The sequence below is a fragment of the Atractosteus spatula genome, chromosome 9, assembly GCF_055471065.1.
Source record: "Atractosteus spatula isolate fAtrSpa1 chromosome 9, fAtrSpa1.hap1, whole genome shotgun sequence".
NCBI classification, from domain to species: domain Eukaryota; kingdom Metazoa; phylum Chordata; class Actinopteri; order Semionotiformes; family Lepisosteidae; genus Atractosteus; species Atractosteus spatula.
In genome coordinates, this window is record NC_142714.1 from 8,905,013 (window position 1) to 8,928,513 (window position 23,501).

The window sequence follows — 23,501 nt, forward strand, 5'->3', positions numbered from 1 at the left end:
AGATAATATAAAGTCTCCTACCAATAATTGGTATTCATGAATTGCTTTAGTGAAAGATATTTTCAAATCCAAATTCTCAAAATTCAGATTGGCATTTCAGATTCAGTTCAAGTAGGGAGCTGCATCCGCATGCGTAGGCTGCAAAGGAAGGAGTAAAGGTTTATTCCGGGCTGAAAAGAGAAGAAAAGCAACGCAACGTTTCGGCTGTGGAGTCTTCACACACCCGAAGAAGGCTCCACAGCCAAAATGTTGTGTTTCTTTTCTTCTCTTTTCAGCCCGGAATAAACCTTCAATTGTTCCACTTCAGATTCAGGTTCGTTTTTAAGAGTTTGTGTGTCTTTGGTTCACAGTTAAGCAACCTTAACCTCGCAAGTGGTGCTTCAGGCCGAGGAAGCTTTGCCTTGAATCCTGCAGTCCGTCCAGGTGTGGTCGCACCAGGGCCTCTGAGAGCTGTCCGTTCGGACACCACTCTCACCAGCGGGTTGAGGTAGGTTTCAACTACAAATCCAACCTGCACATCACTCGGCAGATGCATTCCCAACGTCTTAGAAGGTAGATGTTGGCTCTTTAAAACTCTGATTTTTTATTTTTGGCTCTTTGATTTTTGTGCGGCTGCAATTTTTTGTAGGGCTTTGTGCGGTGTTTCAGTGGCTCTGAATAACTTCTTCAATGGCAGTTGATCACTCGTCCAGGATGTCTAAAATGAACTGCTGTGGTCACATCTCACGATGCTGAAGCATGGATCCACAGGGCTGAGTTTATAAAGAGAAATGCTGTGCTTAAAACTTTGGATTACTGCCAGGGTAGTCATTATTAAGTGTAAGTAAAATAGGGGTCATGAAGCAGGTGCGCTGCTTCAGACATCTTTTGCAGAGAAAAGAGGGCCACCCTTGTGAAGGAATGGCGTTTTACTGATTGCGGGAAAGTTTTCTGTCATTCAATAAAATAACATAAAGGGCTTTCTGGAAGTTAGTAGTAAGAGAATGGGTGTGAGTGTGGTGGAGGTACTCTGTGTTTGAGAGAGCTATCATGAATTGCCCAGCAGGGCCTTGTATTGTACAGTCATGCCACCTCTTAGACTAATCTTTTCAGATATCAAAGTCTAGCTGCTTACCTCCTGGAATGCTTTTCAAGTACAATCAAGGGGTACTTTTGGTAGTTTTCTGCTTTTGCTCTACCACTGGGCCAAAATATTTAAACAGCAGTACATACAGCACACGTGATCCACAATTGAAATGAACAATGGTTCTGTTTTTCAGTCTTTTTCAGTGGAAAAGTGTTGCTAACTGCAGTGTTATAGCCCGTGCCGTTGCAAAACGACAGGAAAAAAACAAAGCAGTAAGTGCTTGATGGTACAACAGCCTCTTTCAGACAACGTTGCCCAGGGAATGGTTCATCCACATGTTTTCCACTCCAGTAGAAGCACCACAGCTGTTGCGTATATGAAGCAATAATGAATATACTTAACCACATTTCATTTGTCATTTGTTTAACGAAACTCCATTTATTGTATTCACGATTCAGTTATAAAAAAACTGGTCATGCCAATCTATGATAAAGTACACGAGAAAGGAAGCCTGTTCATTTTTTGTTTGAATCATTGGCATTCATCCAGGTTTGCACAGCTGTATTGCTGTGGCATTCGCATGGGCATGTCCTCCTGCTTCCTTGCTAAATGTGCTTTTGTCAACAAACAGACAAAATGCCAAGATGTCTCTTCTTTACAGAAAAGATGAGAAGCTGCAGTCATGTGGGAGTTTCACAAGTTAGCCGTCTGCAGAATCTGGAAGCAAAAAGATGCTTTTCAGCTAACAGGCAGCCAACTGAAACTATCTCAGTTTTTGGAAAAGTGTACTGTAGAATACATTGTTAATGTTAAATTCAAACATGTTAAATTCAAAGTTTGTGGTACTACAACAACTAATATTAACAAAAAAAGTTTGCTGTAATAACAATACTTTGTGTTGAGTATAACAATTTCCTGGTAAGGGACTCAGCAACCTGCAGTCTATAGCAGAAGAGAAAGGCACCAGATGGGACACCAGTCCATCACAGGGCACACACTCAGTCAAATTTATAGACACCAGCTGTCACATCTCACAAAAAAGCTGCTGATACAATAACATCATGAGAACATGCATTGGCCTGCTGGAATTTTGTCATGTCAGGATGGGCTCAGAGGCAAGTGAGGTGTCGGGACTTGATCAATGTAGCACCATGCTTTCAGGTTTGCCCTCATTTGAAGAGTTCTGTAATGACTGGACAATGCTCAGACTATGGTATTTGGATTTCAAATGGTTTGTTCTGCACAACAGTAAGTGCATCATGCTGAATGTCATGCTTGAATATCCATCAGTGGGCACTAAAAATTTGTGTAAACTTTTATTAACCTCTAAAGGGATTTTGGCTTCACTGCACGCAAGTCTATACTAAAAGATACAGATACTGTAGCCTCCAATGCACTGTTGGGACAAAGGCATTATGCATGGAATAATTGGTGCTTACTGGCTCATTTCTTGATTTTTACCAGAGCTGACCTTTAGCAGTTTAAATTGCCTCATCACCTGTGCCCAGGAGGTGATTTAGTGCTTATGCAACAGTCAAAATCACTGGAGTATATCACTGTCAAGAATGCTAAATTAATCAAAATAACACCAAAACATTTAAAGAATATCTACAACTATATTTTGTGCTTCAAACAATGATGCAGGAATAAAGCAAGAAGTTTCTTTTGACATTCAGTATATTTAAATTATCTTGTCAACTTTTCATGTTTTAAATTGTGCTTTAAGTAGTTTTTTTTTTTAATATGGTACCAAAATGCTGATGTTTAAAGTATGTTTTTCACAGGAAAAGACAGAAAGTAAAGAATGAGTATCCAACAAGTGTAAATTGTTGCTGGCCAATATCTGGTAACCTATTCGTGATGAATGTTCAAAATGAACAACCACCCTTATTAAACAGGCACAGAAAATGACGGCGTGATCCTGTGCTTTCAATGTCATGGGAGAAATCCGGGTTTAAAATGAAACAGCTGTCTCTCTCGTTTTTGAGCCTTTGCACAGTTACAGCAACTGTGTCCAGTAGTGCTCACTGGCTGCTACTGTCTACTGTGATAGGATCAGAAACCTTGGCTTTGCTGAGGAAGACATGTCCACTGTTTGAGACACTGAGTTCTGAATTGCCATGACGAGGCCCCAGCAGTTATGCAGTTATACATCAGTAAAACTATCCACAGATGAACATTTTACATTGAAGATTGTCCTTATCTATGGTGAAACTAATGGATGAGCTTCTTATGAATAAATGTTTTTCAGCATATAATCTGCCTAGTTATGGTCATCAAGACAGTGAATGAAAAGCCAGGGTTGTGATTGTAGCTTCAGGGATCTTTCAGCCTCCATTCCAGCTAGCTAGAAAAACAGTGTGACTAAATATATACCGATGCTTACAAAGATCATGAAGTTCTATGTTTGATTTTGATGTATCAGGAACTCAATTATGACAGTTGTCAGTCTCCTAATTTTGAAAGGGGAACCCCATCTGTACAGACAGCTATAAAAAGCAGAAGTATATTTCTGTTTGATTAATGCCAATCTGTTTATTTTAATGAAATATAACTTTGAACATAACAATCAAAGGAGGCTTCAAAGAACAGAAGTCTTTGGATGCCTACTGCTGCAACAATGCATTCTGTCTCCCACATAAAAAAAAAATCATATCAATCAGCTACATGTACATTCCCTTAAAAGACCTCTGTTTTTGTTTTCCTTTTTAATACAGTTCTTCATGTACAGTGTGGTATTTGCCCTCCAGAGTGCTCTAAGAGAATGGTGCATTGCTGTCTCCCCAGGGTTCACTTCCAAAGCAAACAGCCATTCTTCACCAAGAGAGACTGGAATCTGTGAAATGTAGGGCTGCTGCATATAATTGGGAAGAGCAAATTTGGTATAATACCAATATGCAAAGGATCACAGTGAACGCACAATGTTTTTCTCACAAAGGTTCTGTGTGGCATATTAACTGATGTACTAGACAGGCTTATCTCGGGATTAATTTCCGAATTTGGTCCATCCTTGTTTTTTAACAAAAAATTGTTGTGTTCCGCACCTGTAGAAACAAGTCTCTGCAGTACCTCACAACCTTGTAATTCCATCTTTTATAACATGCTGTAATTTACTGATCGATTATTTACAGTAGTTGATTTTGGAAAACGCCTTCATATAATTCTGAAAGATGATGGCTGAGTCTAATTGTAAAATTAGCCATCAGTTAACTGCATCATTAAGCTACCATGTAGTAAAGAGACGATTCTTCTACGTTATCTCAAAATAGCACTACATGCTGTCCAACAGATTAATTGCAGCACAATAATTGAAAGAGCACTGCTATACTAATGTATAGAAGTCAGATCTGCTGACTGGTATTATTATAAAATGCTTTATGTACAGATATTGCATTCTAGATGTTTCTCTGAGTTCTGTAAGCTATTATCGTTGGCAGAAAAATATATTGTTGCCTATTTGTGAAATTATATGATGTTTTCTGAATTTTGCTTCTTGTGCAGGCTTTTTCCAGCTATATAGAGTAAGTAAATTTAATTAAGTGCTTGCCACATGTTTCCTAGTACTGCTGGCATCTGCACTTCAGACATGTTTGGAGAAATTGGATTTTTGAAGTGTGCTTTATAAAAATACATGAAGTAGTCATTCTTTTACTTAGAGAGACAATGAAACAAAAGATCTTTGCTTTGCAGGAAACAAAAAAGCTTAACCTTGAATAGTTCACATGGGCCTAATTTGCTCTTGACAAGGATTAGTAATCCCAGTTTGCACAGGAATTGCTTTCTAAAGGCAAATTAACAATGAGAAGATTTTGTGTGTAATCAACTTTGTGCAATTTTATTGGTGCTTAGTTTGGGGTATTAGGTCACAGTCAATAAAAGTTAAGGGAGAGTTTAATAGTCTCTAAAGGATGTTTAAAGTAAAAATGAAAGTTTATATGGTCCTAGGAAAGGAGTATCCTAAATTGTAGAACTGTTGGATTTAGCAAGTACTTTTATTGTGTACTTTAAACATGTTTTTTTTCTTGAAGCGAGCAATCAAATGACTTATTTGATTGTTAATTTATAAAAAGGATATTTGGAAGAATAGGAAGGGAGTTGCCTGCAGATGCATTAGCACAGCTCACTGCTTTGTCTTCTGAAAAAAGTGCACACTTCAGTTCCAAATTTTTGCGTGGATATTTTGTCACATATTGTGTTTTCAATCATTTTGAGGAAGATGTGGTAAAACAAGCGTGCCAAAATCTTGGAAATGTACCTGTATAAGAGGATGGAAATACAAGTATATTTGTTTTGTTTTACTGTTTGACATTTACAAATATGACAGGTTGAGGGCAGTTTTCATTTGAAGTGGTCTATTAATGATCAAATGGACAGGGCTGGAAGGGTTAACTGCGTGCGGGTGCTCTCTATTTTTTCAGTGATACGTGAGTGACAGTGTCTCAGACAGTTTGGCCCAGATCTCCAATTTTATGTTTTTCCAGTCCAGCCCTTCCTTATGTATGGAACTGTCAGGGAATTCCTGGAATGTCTGGCTTTTTCCCTTTTTAGAATGTTTTTATTTCCAGAAAAGAGGGGAAAAAAGTTTTTTTTTATTAAAAGTATTTTTTTTTTTCAAAATGTATATTACAGGCAGGAAAAATGAACTGAATTTGCTGCAGGTATTATCAGATTTGTATAGACATAAGTGCACCTTCGTTTTGAAAGGAGAAGCAGAGTGACTTCCCGGAGGCCTAAATAGCCATTCTTGAAGAAGTGCCTGCTCTGTTCATTTTCCCTTCCCAAAATGCCGCATACATTTTAGTGTTTGTATTGTATTTCTTGATTCCAGTACTGTGTCAGGAAATGTCCAATTTATAACGCATATTGATTTTGCAAATGATTCCTAACCTCCACAGAGACACCAGCTTTAGTTTTTGACGTTTATTGCAGTTGTTAGTATAAGACTAAAATACTTAAGTGGATAGTAATAATCCATTCCATTTACTAAACACTTATTCCAGCCCTTTATTATTTTTAAAGGTAGAGGAACATCTTGAAAAGCAAGAGAGGAAATGTTGGCATTTCAAAAAGTGTCATTTTAGCAAATAACTGTGTCTACCAATATTCAGTCATTTGAAAAATTAAACTTGTACAAGGCCATTTTTATCTTTTTGGTAAGGAAATTGTGAAAGTAACAAAGGTAGCTGAAGATTATTCATCGGCTTTAATATGAACCATGCTTGTTAAATCTTACCACACACTGCAGATTTGTAGAAGTCTCTTTTGTTCATGTTAAGCTTACTCTTAATGTTAAGATAAACAAATTTAACAAATAAACCAGTGTTTCTGGATCCTTGTGTTGCCACACAGTGATCCCTTTTTGGACAAGAGTAGCCGCTGACTCCTTTTTTTCCCCCCACTCTCTGATAATAATCAGTAACAGTGACATAGCTTTCTGGATTTAACTCTGCATAGTTGCCTTTTTTCTGTGTCAAACAGTTTAACTGTTTCTGATGTAAATCTACCAGCTTATTATTATTATTATTGCTGTAATTGTAATTGTTATTGTACGAGATTTAAAATAATACTACATCTTTAATGAGATATAAGGTGCAGATGCTTTGATTTAGAAATGATACTGTTTCTTTAATGTATAATTTCCTGAGTCCCTGCGCTGGGGCCGGTGGTCTTTGCCAAACATACTGAAACCGTTAAGCGTACCGGCTCTTTAAGCAAACCACGGGGGTGTAGCGTGATGGGTTTCAAAGAGAAATGATCCCTTTGAAGTGTGTTTCCAGTATCTGCCAGGTATGCTGCCTCAGCGGTTTGAAAATGGTTCCTATGCTCAGTTTTTCATATAATCCTGTGAGAGTACAGTGGAATTTATAAAAACAGTCTATATTTATGACATTAACTCTTTGTGCGCTGTTTAGTGAACTGGAAATACTCTAGAAAGATCTGTTTCAATCCTGGCTGAGAAGTAAAAACAAAATGGCAGAATTACCCATGCCTAAAATACTGTGATTGCTGTAAACTAGATGCTTAAATCTATACTTCATTAGTTTGTGTGGCACTTTCTTTAGTGAGTTATTTGTCTGTAACACACGTATGCAATTGATTGAGCAAATAGAAATAAAATGACTTCGGACTACATTATTCTAGTCCGCTTGAGGCCAGAAGTAACTTGTTGCACATCTTCTAGGATGAATCCCTGTTTCTGTGTTGTACGCAGTGTGCCTCAAATCAGTCTATTACTTGTACATTTTCAGTGAGAATTCCATCGCTTTTCTGTTTACATCAGCTCTGTTTCCCAGCTGATCTCCTTGTTTTCCCCACTTTTCATACAGTAGATCACTGTCCAGGTACATAAATTAGCTGAGAAGCATTTGACTTCCTTGAATAGGCTGCCACATCAACCACACCAAGAGTATGGTATGTAAGAGTTGAGCTGAAAATAGTGGTAGACTGTTTTTGTTCACTGTAATATTTCTGCGTTTTCAAGACTCGCACTTAAATGGTAGATAAACTGATCAAAGCTGTTGGAATACTACATCAGCTGCTTTGCAGATCCAAGTAAGCCCATCTGAAAAGTAAAGAAAGGAAAATCTTAAGGCTGAATGGAAAAAGCAAGGAAAAGATTTTTTGTTTGATGTCCTCCTTTAATAAAAAGGTTTTTATTCACCTTAATTGGAACCAGATGTGATACTTTGCACCAGGCGTTCCCTGGGGTATGCACTAAAGAAATTCCACTACCAGATAATAAGAATGTGTTAATGAATGGACTGAGACATTGTAGTGGCAGCACTTACAGTTCTGATGGAGTTAACCTCTCGTTTTCCAGGGCTTGTCAGTCAGGCACATCCAAAATGGGCAGTCAAGCTGTCTCTCTCTGCCCAGTGATTCCACCATGGCTCTGAAGTATTCCTGCTGGCATTAAGTGTGTTAACAATACATTCTGTGTTGCATATCATTCACGGATATGCTTTTCAGTGCAGACACCAAGAAAGAAAATAAATCGATGATGGAAATTATGAAATGGTGACTTGGAGCTTTCCATATTGTTCCATATTGTATGTACTTTGAGGTATGGCGTAAGTTGAGTGTACTGATACCATTTTAAAATTATATTTTTGTAAATGCCCACGCCTTACATTGAAGTAAAGGATATCGATATGTGTTTCAGAATATACTGTATGCAAGAAGCAGGTCTTTTAAACAATTCACGTTAAAAGCTAATAGTAATGCATAGAATAATAATTTTATTGCGGGGCTTTAAACATACTGCACAGAAGGCTGCAAAGGCTAAGCAAATCTCACACACATTACTATTTATTAAGTATTGTAGTGTTGTTGTGTTTGTCCATGCAAGGCTTAACACATGAATGTTGAAGTGTTCTGGTCCATAAGAACATTTAATGAAATGGTCTTGTGAAATAGTTTACAGACATATTCTAATCACTATAGTTCTGCATTTACATGGGAAAGCTCAGCTGTACACGTATAGTTAGTTTGGAACAGGAATTCTTATAACAGTCTGGTACACGTATGTGCTGTATTTGTGGTCAGTCTTTCAATGCCTAAGAAGTAAAGCATAAGAAAGAGGTAAGCCATAACGCTTTTCAAGACCTTATCTATAATTTAGATGTAAAGGGAATATAAAGGCAGATCGAGTGTTGTGAAACTCTGCTTAATTAATTTAATGTTTTTGTAAATGCAATAAATAAGATGGAAACATTACTGTGCAAGCGACATAAAAATATAAAAAGACGCAGCAAAGATACAGGAAGAAGCAATAAAATGAGAAAGGAGTACCAGAGGTAAACAAAAGGTACAGGTATGCTGTGCACCCAGAAACTCAATTGACAGAGGGAAACCTCAACTATACCAGGCTCTATAGGTACTGAATCGTATGCTGTTGGAAGGAAGCTGCCCCTCTCCTATAGGCCTGTTGGATTCGGATCTTTAAATGGAAATAGCATTTGGATAATCTAATGACCAATTTTGCTTTGCCTGGCAGCCCTTCTTACCCAGTTTTTTGCAGTTTGGTTTGATTTATTTGTTTCTTTAAAAAATTGCCACTGTTTTCATAGTGTCTTTGGTTTGAAAAGAGACCGCTTTGTGTTTACATAATGACAAGCAAGTCAGTTCAGATGAAATTCTCACCATCCTCACTTGTAATTCTCTCTATAGTTATGACTAGCTATTGGTTAGCTGCTTGTTTTTTTCCAGTTAATCTGTTTATGGTTATGACGTTCCCAATTTAACCAAGTTAATTTAAATGTTTCCTTATTTCACAATAGTCTTAAACTTATTATTGCAGTTTTTTGTAGCTTTCATCTCAGTTTACATGTAGTGAAATTATGTCGCTTTTGCTATTAAATATTTTTGGAATATAATTTGATAGTTTTTATCTAAAATTACACCTGTACTGTTTTCCATTGCTAGCACCATCTGCAGTGTTACAAATGGTCAGAATTTTATTTTCCAACTGTTATTCATTTATTCATTTTTGTCTAATTTATAGCAAAATTTCATGAACACCTTCTACAGTAATAAAGGGCTTTATCAGCTCCCTGACCTCTTTTTTGAACAAGATAGTAGTTTGGCTGCTGGAGCTGTAAGATGTATTCATAAACCCGTGCAGGTGCCATCAACTCCATCTTCTAGTGGATAAAAACAGGGGGGTTAAAAAGAAATAGTCCCTTTGCTAATGGGAGATAAACTAGTCATAAACAATTAGAGCGGCTCAATTCTTTTTCCAGGTTGAGAATTTCTGACACAACATTCTCTTCGAACTGAAAAGTCTGGAGTTGGAGTTTTCAGGTGTGTTTTACTATCATGGGACAGACTGACTTTTCATTGGCAGGTGTGTTAAAATATTCTGACAGCCCAGCTCCACAGGTGATGGCCTCAGTATGGTTAGTTATTATGAGCCCTTACCATGATCTTGTTTTGCTGTGAATCACTGCAGGACATTGAGTTGGTAAATGGAGTATTAAATCTGCATAATGTCATATTTCACACTGAGTTACATGTTGAAAAAATCAAGACAGGGTGATTGTTAATACCCTTAAACTTCAGGTTAACACTGACAGTTTAAATTTCAGTCTAGATTATGGTATTAACTTTGTCTTAATACCCTTCTGCCTTACTTGCTGTTTTATTGCTGCCATTCAGATAAAGAAGCTAAAACGTCTGCCTTAATTGCTTTAGAATGCAATGTGACCTGGTGTACAGAGAAGCCAGGGCAAATCTCTAGAAATAGCTGAAACCTATTTGCTCTCTTACCCACTGTGGGCGAGATTTTGAAGTATCCTGACCAGGTGTCTGACTCGGTTATAGGAGGCAGACCTCTGCTGTCCTTTAACATGTAGTAATGTGACTACATTTATGTGGGCTAAGGGCAAATTAGTCTTAGTTTTAATTTATCTTGTTATTTTGATTCAAAAGACATTGCAGTGTTTGGATGACGATGATGTGAAATCCTCTTTTGTTTCCTGCTGTTGTGGTGTGTTATCTATCCTGACTGCTAAGATGGAGTGAGGCCTGAAAGCACCAAGTTCAAGGTTTCTTAGAGAAAAAGGAGAATCTATTCAGCCTGGAGCAGTGTGCCAATACAAACGGGCTGTGATGTGTGAGGGCCAGAGCCCAGGCTGTGGGCGCTGTGGGCTGTTGCTCTTCACAGAGAGATTATTTGGTGTGTTAACTGCTTCTGCCACGCGGTGCCTAGTTGGACGGAACTACTGAGCATTTCTGTTTGCTCTCTTATTTTTTTTTATTTGTTTATCATTCCAAAGAAAACTTTGTAGGATTCCTTTGCTGGTTAAAACCATTTTCACATGTCGTTCTTGCAGCTCCCCCCCCCCCCACTATATTAATGAGAAGCCTTTCCATGCATATGTTTCTGAGACAATCAAGGCAATTCCAACCAGATGAAAAATGAAGAAGGTACAGAAAAAATGAGAGATGAAAAAAGTGGGAGATTAGCCTTCATTAAATTTTGGAGGAGATTCACTGTGCAAAATCTCGTTTCGTGTAGATTGGGCCTTCGTGCTTCAGCAGCCTGTGTGTTTGTGGATCCTTTTGTGTTGAGTGCGGTTATATCTTGGCCAGCTATCATTAATACCTTCCTACAGCTCCTTAAAAGATGATGACAGCACATGGCAAGGAGAAACAGAGCATGCATACAGCATGGTCACGGGGGTCTCGCCACAGCAACGATACCAGCCTACCACTGGCAGCTACCAACTCCAGTTTGCAATCCAGCAACTCCAGCAGCAGAAGCTACAATCCCGCCAATTGCTGGACCACAGCCGAGCGCGGCACCAGGTACGACAACATGGTACTTTCTTCCTTTTCATGCGGAGGCGTTTCTGTACACCAAATGAAAATCTGAAAGAAAAGTGGTGTGAAGGGTGAGTAGAAAAATGCTCAATTTTACAGAGCTGGAGGAGGCTGAAGACAGCTGCATGTTCCAAACCCTGGGACTTCAATTGTGTTTCTGTGTCAAAAACATTTTAATACCAATCTTGATTTTCTTTGATTTAGGTTCAAAGAAATGCAAGAAGCTGTAATTTTTTTTCCCCCTGATGTTTAAACCTTATTCAAATAAAGCTTAGATGTAAACACTTAAGACTTCTAAGCACTATTAAATTATAAGACAGGAAAATTTGATTCTGCTGAGAAAAGTCAGGAAGCCTCTGGATTGAGGTCTTTTGTCTGCGGAATATCAATGTGTTGTTTTTTTAAACAATGATATTGTCCAAATCCCTGTTAAAAGCTTGCACACTGTCTAGCACTTTTAGGAAAATCTTCTGTTAACATTAGCAAAAAAAAATTCCGGGAATTTTTGCACAAACCACCAGCACAATGGAATCCAGCGGGAACATGGTTATAAGGCAAGGGATCTCATTCCTTGAAAGCAACTGTAATTTTTCAGAACCAGAATTTTCTTTCTACCTTTGCTCTCCTTTGTACAGCTTTAATGAGAGCGTAGTTTTGACATTTTGTCAGTCTGTTATTTCCCTTTGGCAAATATTGAACCTTGGGCCTGAAGGATGATGCACAGCCTAGGGGGTCTGTACATGACCTCACTAAAGGCCATCGTTTCAGGAGACAGAACGGAATGACAACGTTAATTTTCAAGATAATTTCTTCAAACAGATTTATTTGCTGAGCAAAAACCTTACATTATTAACACAAGTTGGGTCTGCCTTGTGGGTAGGACAAGGACATTTGTTTTTCTCACTGGTAAAAAATCAAAGCTAACAATACATTATTTTCTCCTGTTGGTTGCTGCTAGTGATTTTATTAGGGTTGTTTTTTGGTTAAAAAAACTTTGAATTTGGTCTTCTCTTCAGCAAATGTGCAAAGATAGTGTTTATTTGTTTCCTGTAGTAGCTCTGCACATGGCTGACAGTTGATATGGGATCATATGTCAAGTCTGTAATGGCCAAAAGACAAAAAAAACCTTTGGATCTAACTGTTAAATACAGTTATTTTAAAAAAATGCAGTTGTTTATGACGTCAGTATTTCTGCTGAGGTTTGGTCTAATTAATGTGAGTGAGGTGATGTTTTCTTTGGCAAAAGACTGAGTGGTTACGCAATAGTTTCTGTGAAAATGATCCTTGTAACCGCTATCCCCTCCCTCAGACTCTAATTGAAGAGAGTTCAGTGGTTCACAGAGCTCCACAAATCATCAGGGATTCCAAACCGTAAGTGGGTAGCAGGATTATTGACATTTGTCATTTTTCAAAGAATTAAAAGAAAAAAGAAGATTAAAGAAATTCTAAATGCATAATTTATTTTTTGTAATTTCAGTGTTTTTTTTTACTTCCTTACTTATTACAGGGCTTTCATCATACGGATCTTTTCAGTTTATTTTTTCTGTATCACCTTAAGATTGAAAGATGAAAGCTGACAAGTGTTAATTTTTTACATCATGCAGTGCCCTTCCAGTTCTGCGGGCAAAAAAGATCTCAAGTTTAAAATACACAATATTTAACATCAGTGTGTTTTTATTTGCACATTACACATTAATTTTAAAAAAGGACAGAGAAACAGGTCCATAGGAGAAAAAAACTTAAATTTCTCTATCACAATCAAACTATCAGTTATCTTTTATTTTAAGAATGTGGTATGAAAATTAATTTTATGGTTCCAGCGAGAATTTTTAAATACTGGCAGGCCTTTCCGACTCCCTGAAACTAGCCCAACATCCCAGACCTCCCTGGATTAAAGCTTTCTCCTCCTCAGTCTCCTGTTTATCTCTTTCCTCTCATTCCTCTTTTCCTTCTGTTCTTTTTTTCTGTTGATAAATGTTTTCTTTTCATTCACAGTTGCTTTATATTTCTTAAAATATTGTTTTTATCCTCTTTTATGTGGTCCTCTTTAAAGTCTACTTTCTGAATGCAGAAAATTCTACTTAGGGGTGGAAAAGAGCAGAGATTGTATAGTCTAGAGGAGCTGTGTACTATATTGTATTAACTAGAGCTTAATTTTATTCACCTTTTTAGGCTAGATATCATGAAAGAATAATTTAAATTCTTGAAAGAGCTGCTGTGAAATACCTCACCATGGGAATATTATACAGAGATATTGACACAATCTCTTGTGATTTTTGTACATTTTATGCTGTTTTATAATCATAAAGGCCATGTACAATTAAGCATTTTTCAAAATATGGTAATTAAATTACAATTTTCTTTTTGGCACTATGGAAGAGAGACATACAAATATATATTAAATGAAGTATTGAAGGTCAGCATTCAACACTAGTGGTGAAGTTTAAGAAATGCTTTTAAAGTGAACTAGAGGGTCATTCTATGCACTGTATTTAGTGGTTTTCATGGGAGATTAGAAAATAAGGATCTTATCCTGATTGCTTTCTGCCAGATGCACAGTTGGCTCCTAAATTTGAGGATTAATTGGCTTGTACTAACCTCAGTGGAGCATGTGTCATCTCCAGCCCCACCTCTTTACAGTTGAGAATGGCTGTAGAAAGAAAAAAACAATTGCCTCAGTGGGGTCAATTAAAAGGCTAATTTCTAAAGTCATTGGTTCATTAAGTCACTAAAAAATGCGGATGCACAGAAGAGTTCCGATTTGGACACAGATGTTTACAGATGTTTCTCGGAAAGCCGTTGCTGGAAGTGCACCACAATCCTAGATAAGACATGAAACAGCGGTTTCAGCAGTTTGAATCTTAGTCTTTGTGCATTGTTTTGAGAGCTGCAAGAAAACAGACACAGCATAAATCGTGTGCAAAGGTTTCTATGATGACAGCAGAGATTTTTTTTGAACTAACTGGATTTTAGCATTGCAATAAACACTGGGAGTCTGTGCCAGGGTGTTTCATTTTAAAATGTTGCATATACAAATGTGCTCAGATACCATTACAAGAAGCAAATGTGCAGTTCAGAACTCCTCTGCTGTTTTGTTTGTGCTGCGCTGGTGCTCTGGTCCTTGTTCCAGTTACTGGGTGCAGACTGTAAGGCTCCTTGCTAGTGCTGGCGTCTAGCCACCTGGCAGGCAAAGAAAGGTGCCCTTCCTGGCCCTGTTAAACTACTACATAGTTACGAACCTTCTGACTTAGAAATTTAGCATTTCATTTATCAACACATTAATAGTTTTAAAATATCTCATGTCATGCTGCAGTGCTTTCAAAATTCATTCTGGGAAAGAGGACAATGATTGGACTATAGATGTGTGAGTGTGTGCATGTATATTTTACTTCTGTTTTAAATTGAAAGCATATTGGTTCATAATCTTTACATGAAAGATTAGTTTACATTGTAAGTTTTTATTTGAGTTGCCTTTCCCCTATAAATATTATTCTTTAGTGCTGATGTGCTGAATTACAGAGATTAGCCGGAGTTTAAATAACTGCAGCCAATCTCTGAAACTTTTGTGTGAAAAGAGCTTAGCGGTGTGGGTCAGTGTCTGAAAGGACCACTGTATAAATTTATTTTTTTATGCACGTATGGAAAGAAAAAAAAAAGTGACGTTATATTCCAGAAACGTAATCACAAGGCATTCGTCTCTCCTGAACATCCAGGCAATCCTGGCAACACAGCCAGCACCCCCTAGTCCTGCAGCACCAACGTCACTGTCGACCAGGGCATCAAGTCAGTGGCAAGGGGGGCTCCGCAGCAGCTCTGCCTGGGCTGCCCACCCACCGAGGCTGAACCCGCCTCCTGTCCTGGCCCCGAAACCACCCATCAACAGGGAGGGCATCACCAGGAAAACAGCCACTCAGCGCCTCGTCAAGTAAGAGCCATTTCAGTTTTGAGCAGCCTGCTTGAAAGTCTGCTTTTCTTTTCTTACTGCTTTAAAAAGTACTGTTTGACCTTCTGCCATGTGGTCATTGAGTTTAGATCTCAGTAGATTTTATCACGGTGAAGCAAGACAATCCTGTCTTAGGAGTAAAATTTTAAATTTAACTAATGAGATGAGGGTTATGGCACCTGCTTGTACCTGTAATCTCACCGCACTCGCAAAATTAATTCTTGCGTGAGAGCAGGGTAAGAGCTAGGTGAGTTCCTTGGCTTTTATCTAAATTTTGCTGCAGGAAGGTTACGTTCTCTGCTTTAGACTTTGAGATTTGTGGAGGATCAGTAAACACCATACTGTTCAGCTGCAGGGGTCTGCTGGTAACCTTGTGGAGCTCTTATTTTGCTTGGAGATTAAAAAAAGAGAAAAAGTTAGCACAAACTGCCATCTGTTTCCCACGCTGCAGTATGACTTTATTACAGAACATCTGGCCAAATTACACAACAATCACACAAAATTCTGTGATAGCAACAGTTGTTTGTTTAAAGCACATGTCTTAAATGGAGGGCTGCTTTACCCAGTAAGTGAAAAGGCAGTTCATCCTGTGTGAGGCAAATCCATTCTGATCACTGTCAGTCCAGAGGATTTGAACTCACTGCCAAGTCCCGGTTCAGTGAAATTTTTGTGGTATGTATTAGCGTGTAGTAGGAAATGAAGTAGGACCGCCCATATTTATAAGACATTTTAAAGCTAGCACTGCAATGTTGCATAGCATTTAATAGTCATACACTTGTTTTTGTTTCATCATGTTATCAGCAGATTGTGGATTTATAACTATAACACAAACATGAAGTTATTGTGACTCTTCTGAGATCCTGACATTTTGAGAAAATACCCAGCCTGGTTCTCTCTCCCAGGCAGTGGATTATAGCTTTAATCACAGGTTGGCTTTTCAGGGGTTGTGCAGTTGGTGAAGAGTTAAGGAGGCTGGTAGGTGAAGTGTTTGCTCCTCTGTGTGCTTTCCTGGCAGTCAGAATGTTTACCCTCCTCATGCGGAATTCCAGGCCCCCTCACACACTCAACTGTCCTACATTTTTGTGGTTAGCCCTGTGTGACAGGGGAGAGTGTGGGAAAAATGGAAACCTTAAGACCAAAAATGCACCGAGAGAAATAAAAGGCTAGGATCTCTTCAGAAATAAAGAATTATTATCCAAAGGACACAGAAAAAGGAATGATGGGGAAGTTGTTTCCATGAAATAGAAACATATTCTTCTGGGAGTATTTTTTCCTATGATTTTATTCCAATTAATGTGGCATTATTCATTTCTCCACTACACCTTTAGTTTCTCCCCATGCAGCAGTTTTTCCTGAGTGCCTTAATTTAGGACCGTATATTAAAAGCTGTTTACAATTCCATTTTGTCCTCATAACAACCCTTTAAGCGTGTTCTCTTTGAAACAAAAACTACAATTGCAATTTTATGAGGTCTGCAAATGATAAACATATGCTTGTTCGCCTTATTCACACAAGAAAATCCCCTTACAAAAAATGTTGCTGCTGTTATAAGATATATGTTCTGTATTTGGTCATTGTGATTGCTGTTACTTTCTTTACAATATTGAATGGTTAAGTAAAGTAACAGCACTTGATTTGAGATTGCTATTGCATTTTATTTTAATTAACAGGACCTACAATGTCTTATTCAAATTTCATTGAGCTGGTCAGTGTAGGACACTAAAAAATACAGTGGGAAAAGTTACTTTCTTCTTCATATCAGAGTATGAGTTAACATTGCAGAACTTGACTTTTATCAGGTCAGTAAAATGGATCATCTGTGTTTCTGAGATATGTGGAACGTATTTTCTGCCTTGACTTTTACGTGCCCAGTTTTCACTGAGGACTTCTTGGCTTGCAAGGGGGTTAAAGAAAAGAGGTAAGAAGAGAAACTGGCTCATTGCACCGGCCGACAGGACGAGCTCATCAGTTTTTGTTTAGATAACATGTTCTGTATCATTACAATGAAGGCTAAAAAATAATAGACTTTGCATGCTTTTGGAGCTTGTCTGAAATTTCTAAACCTAAAAATTTTAAAATATATCCATCCATTATCGGAGCCTACCCAGCAGCATGGGGATCAAGTGAGCAAATGAGCCAGCACTGACAACCATCATGCCACTGTGCCAAACAGTGTGTATGTTTTAATATATATATGTATGCCATTCTTTGGCTAGCTTTTTTTTAAAAAGAGAAACATGAACAAAACATGGCCGGTTTGAAGGTAGTGAGGGATGCTGTTTCTTCGCAAAGGTTAGCCATCCATTTTTTCCTGTCACTTCTTTTCAGCCCCACTGTTGCCTACACATCCTGTGCCATCAAGCATCACTAGCCAGCCTTTTCTGTCAGAGGTTTCTTTCATCAAGCAGGGGACGTTCTTCTTTCATTGTCCTCTCCTTCAGATTGTTTCACTGCCACCTTTAGTGACCTTTCTTTTACAATCACCCTTTCCGAGAAAGTCTGCCTCTGTGTGTGTTGTGCAGTTTCAGAAACCTAAAGTTTTATATTAATGAGTGTATGTAACTGTGGTTGGATTGTTGTGTAATAGTGTATCAAATAATCTCAGGGAGGAACAGAGCAGTACCACTCTGCTTTTTTAAACTGGATATTTCGCTCTCTGAACTAAAAACGGCTATTTAAGCTCTCAACAGTGTACTCGTGTCCTGCTTCGTTGTTTTTGACTTAAGCAATCACTTACTCTCGACAGGACCTACAGCAGTCAATGGCCTTACAGAGCTGCCAACTGAAGGAGTCGTGAGGTCTCGCATTTAAGATGACTTAAGTTACAGATTTAGAAGAAGCACTTTGTAAAACAAATAAATGTGCGTGTTTTTCATTGCATTTGTGGAAGTCTGGCGAGTTCTGCTTACACTTGTTCCTTGGGCAACTGGGGTTTAAGTATCACATTACTAATAGCGTGACAATTACAGCAACACTGTAAACCTCTGAATGGTTTCTCTTTTTTTTTTAAAAGAAAAAATGCCAGTTTCAAGTCCTGCACTCAGTTCAGTGCAGGATTAAACAAATATGTTCTAAATCTGACCACTGTTATTTTAAGTAAAAATATATGCTACTACTTTGCATTACAGCATAATCACTAAATTTTAAGTGTGTTTTGCTCAGAGGTGTTTTTTCTGTGTTGTTGAAAAGCGTGAATTCAATTTTTTGGGTTAGTGAGATTATTTTTCTGAACTGAAAGCTGAACACAAGTATTGCTGTGATATACAGTGTAGTAGAGCAAGTTGCGTGATTTGGAGCATGTGAATGATCCAGAATTCCACGTATTTAATTTGCATGACTCTGTTACTATTAGGTTGCTGTCCTGGTAATTTCCAAATATAATGTGGGTATTTTTTTAGACTTCAAGGTAGATGCATGTGAAGTAAGGATTAAGTCTCTCTCTGGAAAATTGCAAACACTCGTTTAACTCCTTAGATGATTCTAAGCATTGAGTAATTGACCTATTTTCTTCATTACAACCTTTTTTGTTGTAAATGATTTAAATGAGGGGGCTGTGCAGCTTATACAAGGAAGCCCTGTCTGCCCTCATTAGCTCATTAGCACAGCTTTGGCAGGCTCTGGGGTTGTAGGTTAATGCCAGCTAAGCTTTATTTATTGTTTAAAAACTGGTTAGCACACTTAATATACAGCTTTGACTAAGACTTGCCACTACACTTTTTTTTGAGCATTCTGGAGCAATTTGTTTAGAGATAAAGGAGTGTTGTCCAAGTTCATTCACGGCCAGTGGCTTGATGAGTAATGAATACCTGCTGTGTGGGATCACTCTGAAAAGGCGGCCCCCTCATCCATCGGCCAGGTGATACATCAGCACGGGGCTCATGCTGGGAAGAACCTCCTCAAGCCCTTTACCCAGCTCCTCTTTGTCTCTGCCAGGAGGAATTAATGGGCCTGGATTTCAGCACCTTCCGACTGATTTTTCCAATTAAGTGTTTTATACATGTAATTTGGTTGAAAAAAGACAAAGAAATTAACCTTAAATTGCCAACGTTGCCCAGCCTCTATGGGAAAAGTGTAGTGCTCCTTCCTGAAAGTGTGATTTTCTCCCTGCTGTTATTAATCATGATTATCAGTGTGTCTTTTCATCCTTTTAAAGGAGTTCTTTTTATATCTTGTTGTGTAACATTAAAATCATAAAGAAAGTATCCACAGTAAAATGCTTATAATTTTCACACTGATAATGACACTGGTGATGATTTTTAAGCAATCAGCAGACGTATTGCACGGTCTGTTATAAGAAAGAATCATAACAATAATTAGAAATCATTTGCTGAAGAGCTGGATTTATCTAAATTAGTATTTGTGTTACACCCTGCCATTTCTATTTCATGCATTTCCATTTGTTGTGAATCTGTTTGTGCTCAATTGGTAATAATTTAGTTTGCCCTAAACCTAACTCCAAGCCTCACGTTTTAGGAATGAGTTTCAAACAATGACCGGTGAAGTCCTAAAGACTGAATGACTGAATGTGTGTGGCTGAGTCCCACCGGCATAAAAATAAGGATCCCTTTAAATCTGTGGTTTCAGAGAAAGAATCTTTGTTGCGTCTTTCCTACTTGAACGAAGAGCCACGTTGACATCCCCGAACCACAGGAGTCGAGACAGGGATGAAGACAGATGTGTCACTTTCAGACACCCTGTCAGCTCAGTCGTGCTGCTTCTGGCAGACGTGTTTGCAGAACAGTTCTCTCCAAAGCATGGTTAACCCGGTATAAATTGCTGCAAAGTTGGAATATTTCAAGAAAGTTACAGATGAGTCTAAAAAAGTTTTTACATCATCATACTCCTAGGAACCAAAACATATGAATAGGGTTTCTTGCTTCTGTGAATGCTCGGCCTTTATCTTGTTCTACTATTTGACGAGCTATTTTTCTATAAGCATGGAACTAACGACATCCTTAAGCAAAAAACAACAGAATAGCTAATTTTTCTTTAGATTTCTTCTCTTAGAATTTTGTACTGCCATGACCTTGCACAGATAAAAAAAAAAATACAGATATAGAACAAATATTCAAATACACACTGTTTGCACAGATATTGAGGTACGGCTATAGAAGAATGCGCCTCTGTCTCCTGCGAGGATGGTGAAGGAGAATGAAAGTCCTGCCAGCCCACGGGAAGAGTAGTGTGTAGGGAGCCCAGTGCCACAGTGACCCATACGCATTCTGTCTCCTGCAGGCTTCTCTGAAGCAACAAAAGCGCTGAGTAAACATTTTACTGAGGGAGCTCTGCTTTCCAGAGCCTGAAAATAGCGCCACAACCCCCACCCCCCTCTGCCGCCAGACCCTCCATTTAGAGGGGTGCATCTAAAATTACTCTGCCACACGCCACCTCATGGGCTGTCCCAGCTGCTTGGTCCAGGGGCCACCTTAGTACACTGTAGATGTGGCAGAGAAGAAGAAAAAAAACACCATTCATAGAAGTGTTGTGCACCCACAAACGTATCTTCATGTGCCCTTAAACTTTCATTATCACTTCGTGACTTTACCAGTCACCTCTGTGACCTTCCACGGTTAGCGGTTTAATTGTGTCCCTCTGCCACCATTAACATTGCTCATCTTATTAGGTTTGAAAAACCACGGCCTGATTTGCTTGTTTACATGGCTGGGATTTAGCGTTACAGCTCGTGATTGAACAAGGTGGATATTGTAGCATTTCAGACCTTTTGCCACTATGATCTGTTCTAACCAGGGGATGAACCAATAGAACAGAAAGTGAATATCCAAGGTACTGTCAAGGATTATTTCTAAGAATAATTAAAATGCGTCTTCTACTTTTATAAATATGTTGTGATTATTCCCCCTGTGTATTTGAATTACTGCAGTGTATTTTCTTCTTCTTACAGACTGACGTCTGCAGAGGGCCAAGCCAATGGAACTGCAGCCAGTGCTCACCATGTTGTCTATGAGCAAGTCTCTGGGAACTCAGGTAAGGGAGCTGAATTTCTGTCTTCCAAAACCAGTAAAAAGGAGATAAAGCCAAAATAAGTCAAGTTTTTTTTTAAACTTTTTCCAAAGTAGTTCTTGTAGAAGCTATTATATCCCACCAGAAAATGATATCTTTCTGAATTCAATATACAGTCCGTGGCAGAACTGTTCTTCAAAAGAGAGCAGATAATGTCTCATACTGTTTATCTATTGATGTTACTGTTGGAAAGGCAATTATATTAAAATTGCTGGTCATTTTCTCTGAAAGCCGAGGCCTGGATTTGAATCCCTGTGATAGCAGCCATGTCTTTGTTGTAGTTAAATATGGAGCATCGGGTATAATTGTAATTTTGTCTGTAGTTTTTTGTTACAATACGTCTCCTAAAATTGTAATATGGATCCTGTCATACAATGTCAGTTTGGAGAAGGAAAACACTGTGGATTTTTGTTAGACGTTACGCATGTTGTTAAAGAGGTACTGCCAGTTTTCAGAGTGAGATACTGAATACAGTCAGCTTGATATCTGATACTGAGAGTTGATCTATCTAAAGCTGCTTGTATTTTTCCAGTGCAGGTATCTATGGCACTTGTTCAAGCCATGCCCCCTCTATAGAGTGGGATCATGAGGTATTAGAGTGATAGCCATCTGCATTATAATCAGATATTGAGCTGTGACACAGAAAGATTCTGGAATTCCCAGCTGTCACAGTGCTGTAAGTTGTTTGCTGACAGTTACATTGTATACCAAGACATCCTTTGGGACTGGATTAAGACATTCTGACCATCTTGTGTCAAAATATATGGAACTTTTCAGTAGCAGCACCTTTAATAACAGCAAACAATTTCACTTTAAAGTGATATATATATATTTAAGTTTTGATCAAATGAAGCACAAATTCTATTTCAACAGCTGATAAATAAGCTTATTAATAATATACCATACTTCAGCAGTTTAGCACCTTAGTTACAAATAACTCATTCATTCATAGAAAATATTGGACTTCCATTTCTGAACACGATTTTCTCCATGGCGGTGTATTCTATAAATTTCCCTCCTTCATGCTTCTGAAATGTCACATCTATTGGATTTTACTGTTTTTTTTGGAAGAATTACACAGTGCTTCATGTCAACCCTGTTGTTTTCTCAGTTCAGAAGTCAGAAATGTCATCAGACAGTTTCTTTGAAACAACTCAAGATTATAAGATCACACTGTGATACTTTATTGGTATCACCGCAGGATCATAGCTCCATAGATTATGTAATATCATTCATTTACTTGAAAATATTGACTCTGTTTAGATAGAGACAGGGAAATATTAGGTCTGTTTGCTATTTTTTCCAGTGAATATGCTGGCCTCTTTCATTTAAGTATTCTTCCCAACATGAAGTTACACAACTCTTTCCATTCTGGAGGTGCAGGGCTAGAAGACCTGTTGATTTTATTGATGTAACAGTGATATTAAGCAGTTTACTACACATCTGTTAGGCTGATCAGGGAATCGGTCCAGTGGTACCTTTCCAAAGTTCTATACATTTATGTGTCACACCATTTATCATTCCTGTGTCTCAGAAGAGAAACACTATCTTAAATCTTGTGTTGATCTGTAAAAGCTAAACTCATAGAAGAATAAAACTTGGTGATTGTGAAGTTAATACTGAACAGACTGTTATTATTATGCCACTAAAGTAAGATTGTCCCTGCGCTTAAAAGTTAAATCGCATTGTAGCAAACAACTCACTATTGAGTTATGTCCATGAGAAGCTTACCATGTGAGCAATAATACATGTTTTGACATTTAACAACTTTTGCATTTTAGAGTTATATTTGCTGGAGGTTTTCTAGGCTACTAGCTTATGCTTTATTGAAGATGTTCATTGATGCATTATGAGGACTTGCAAGCTACTGCTCTTGCTGGTGTATTTAATGGGGCTGTTTTTAAAGTCTGCACAGCTTCTGAAGAGATTATACTTTGCTCATTTTGTTCTTGAAATGCTTCTGTCTTTTGTACTCAGATCAGTTTATTGAGATTCTTTGATTGATTTTGACAGGGAGTCACAGCAGATCCTTATAGACAACATTCTTTCTGATCAATTGTCAGACTACATCAATCACTATAATTCTCCTTTACATAGTAGCTGTCACTCTGCTGTCATAAACGTGGTGAAATGTGAGGGACTGTCAGC

The 23,501-nt window shown here is 38.1% G+C and overlaps 1 protein-coding gene across 1 annotated transcript in view; it reads left to right on the plus strand.

Moving 5' to 3' along the window:
- Positions 1–23,501, plus strand: part of ttll5 (tubulin tyrosine ligase-like family, member 5) — a 65,333-nt gene that overhangs the window by 36,522 nt on the left and 5,310 nt on the right. Inside the window, exons 29-32 of the mRNA XM_088925216.1 lie at positions 351–487; positions 11,182–11,374; positions 15,103–15,314; positions 21,235–21,317. Coding sequence (XP_088781342.1) covers positions 351–487; positions 11,182–11,374; positions 15,103–15,314; positions 21,235–21,317 — 625 coding nt within the window. The remainder of the gene's footprint in view (positions 1–350; positions 488–11,181; positions 11,375–15,102; positions 15,315–21,234; positions 21,318–23,501) is intronic.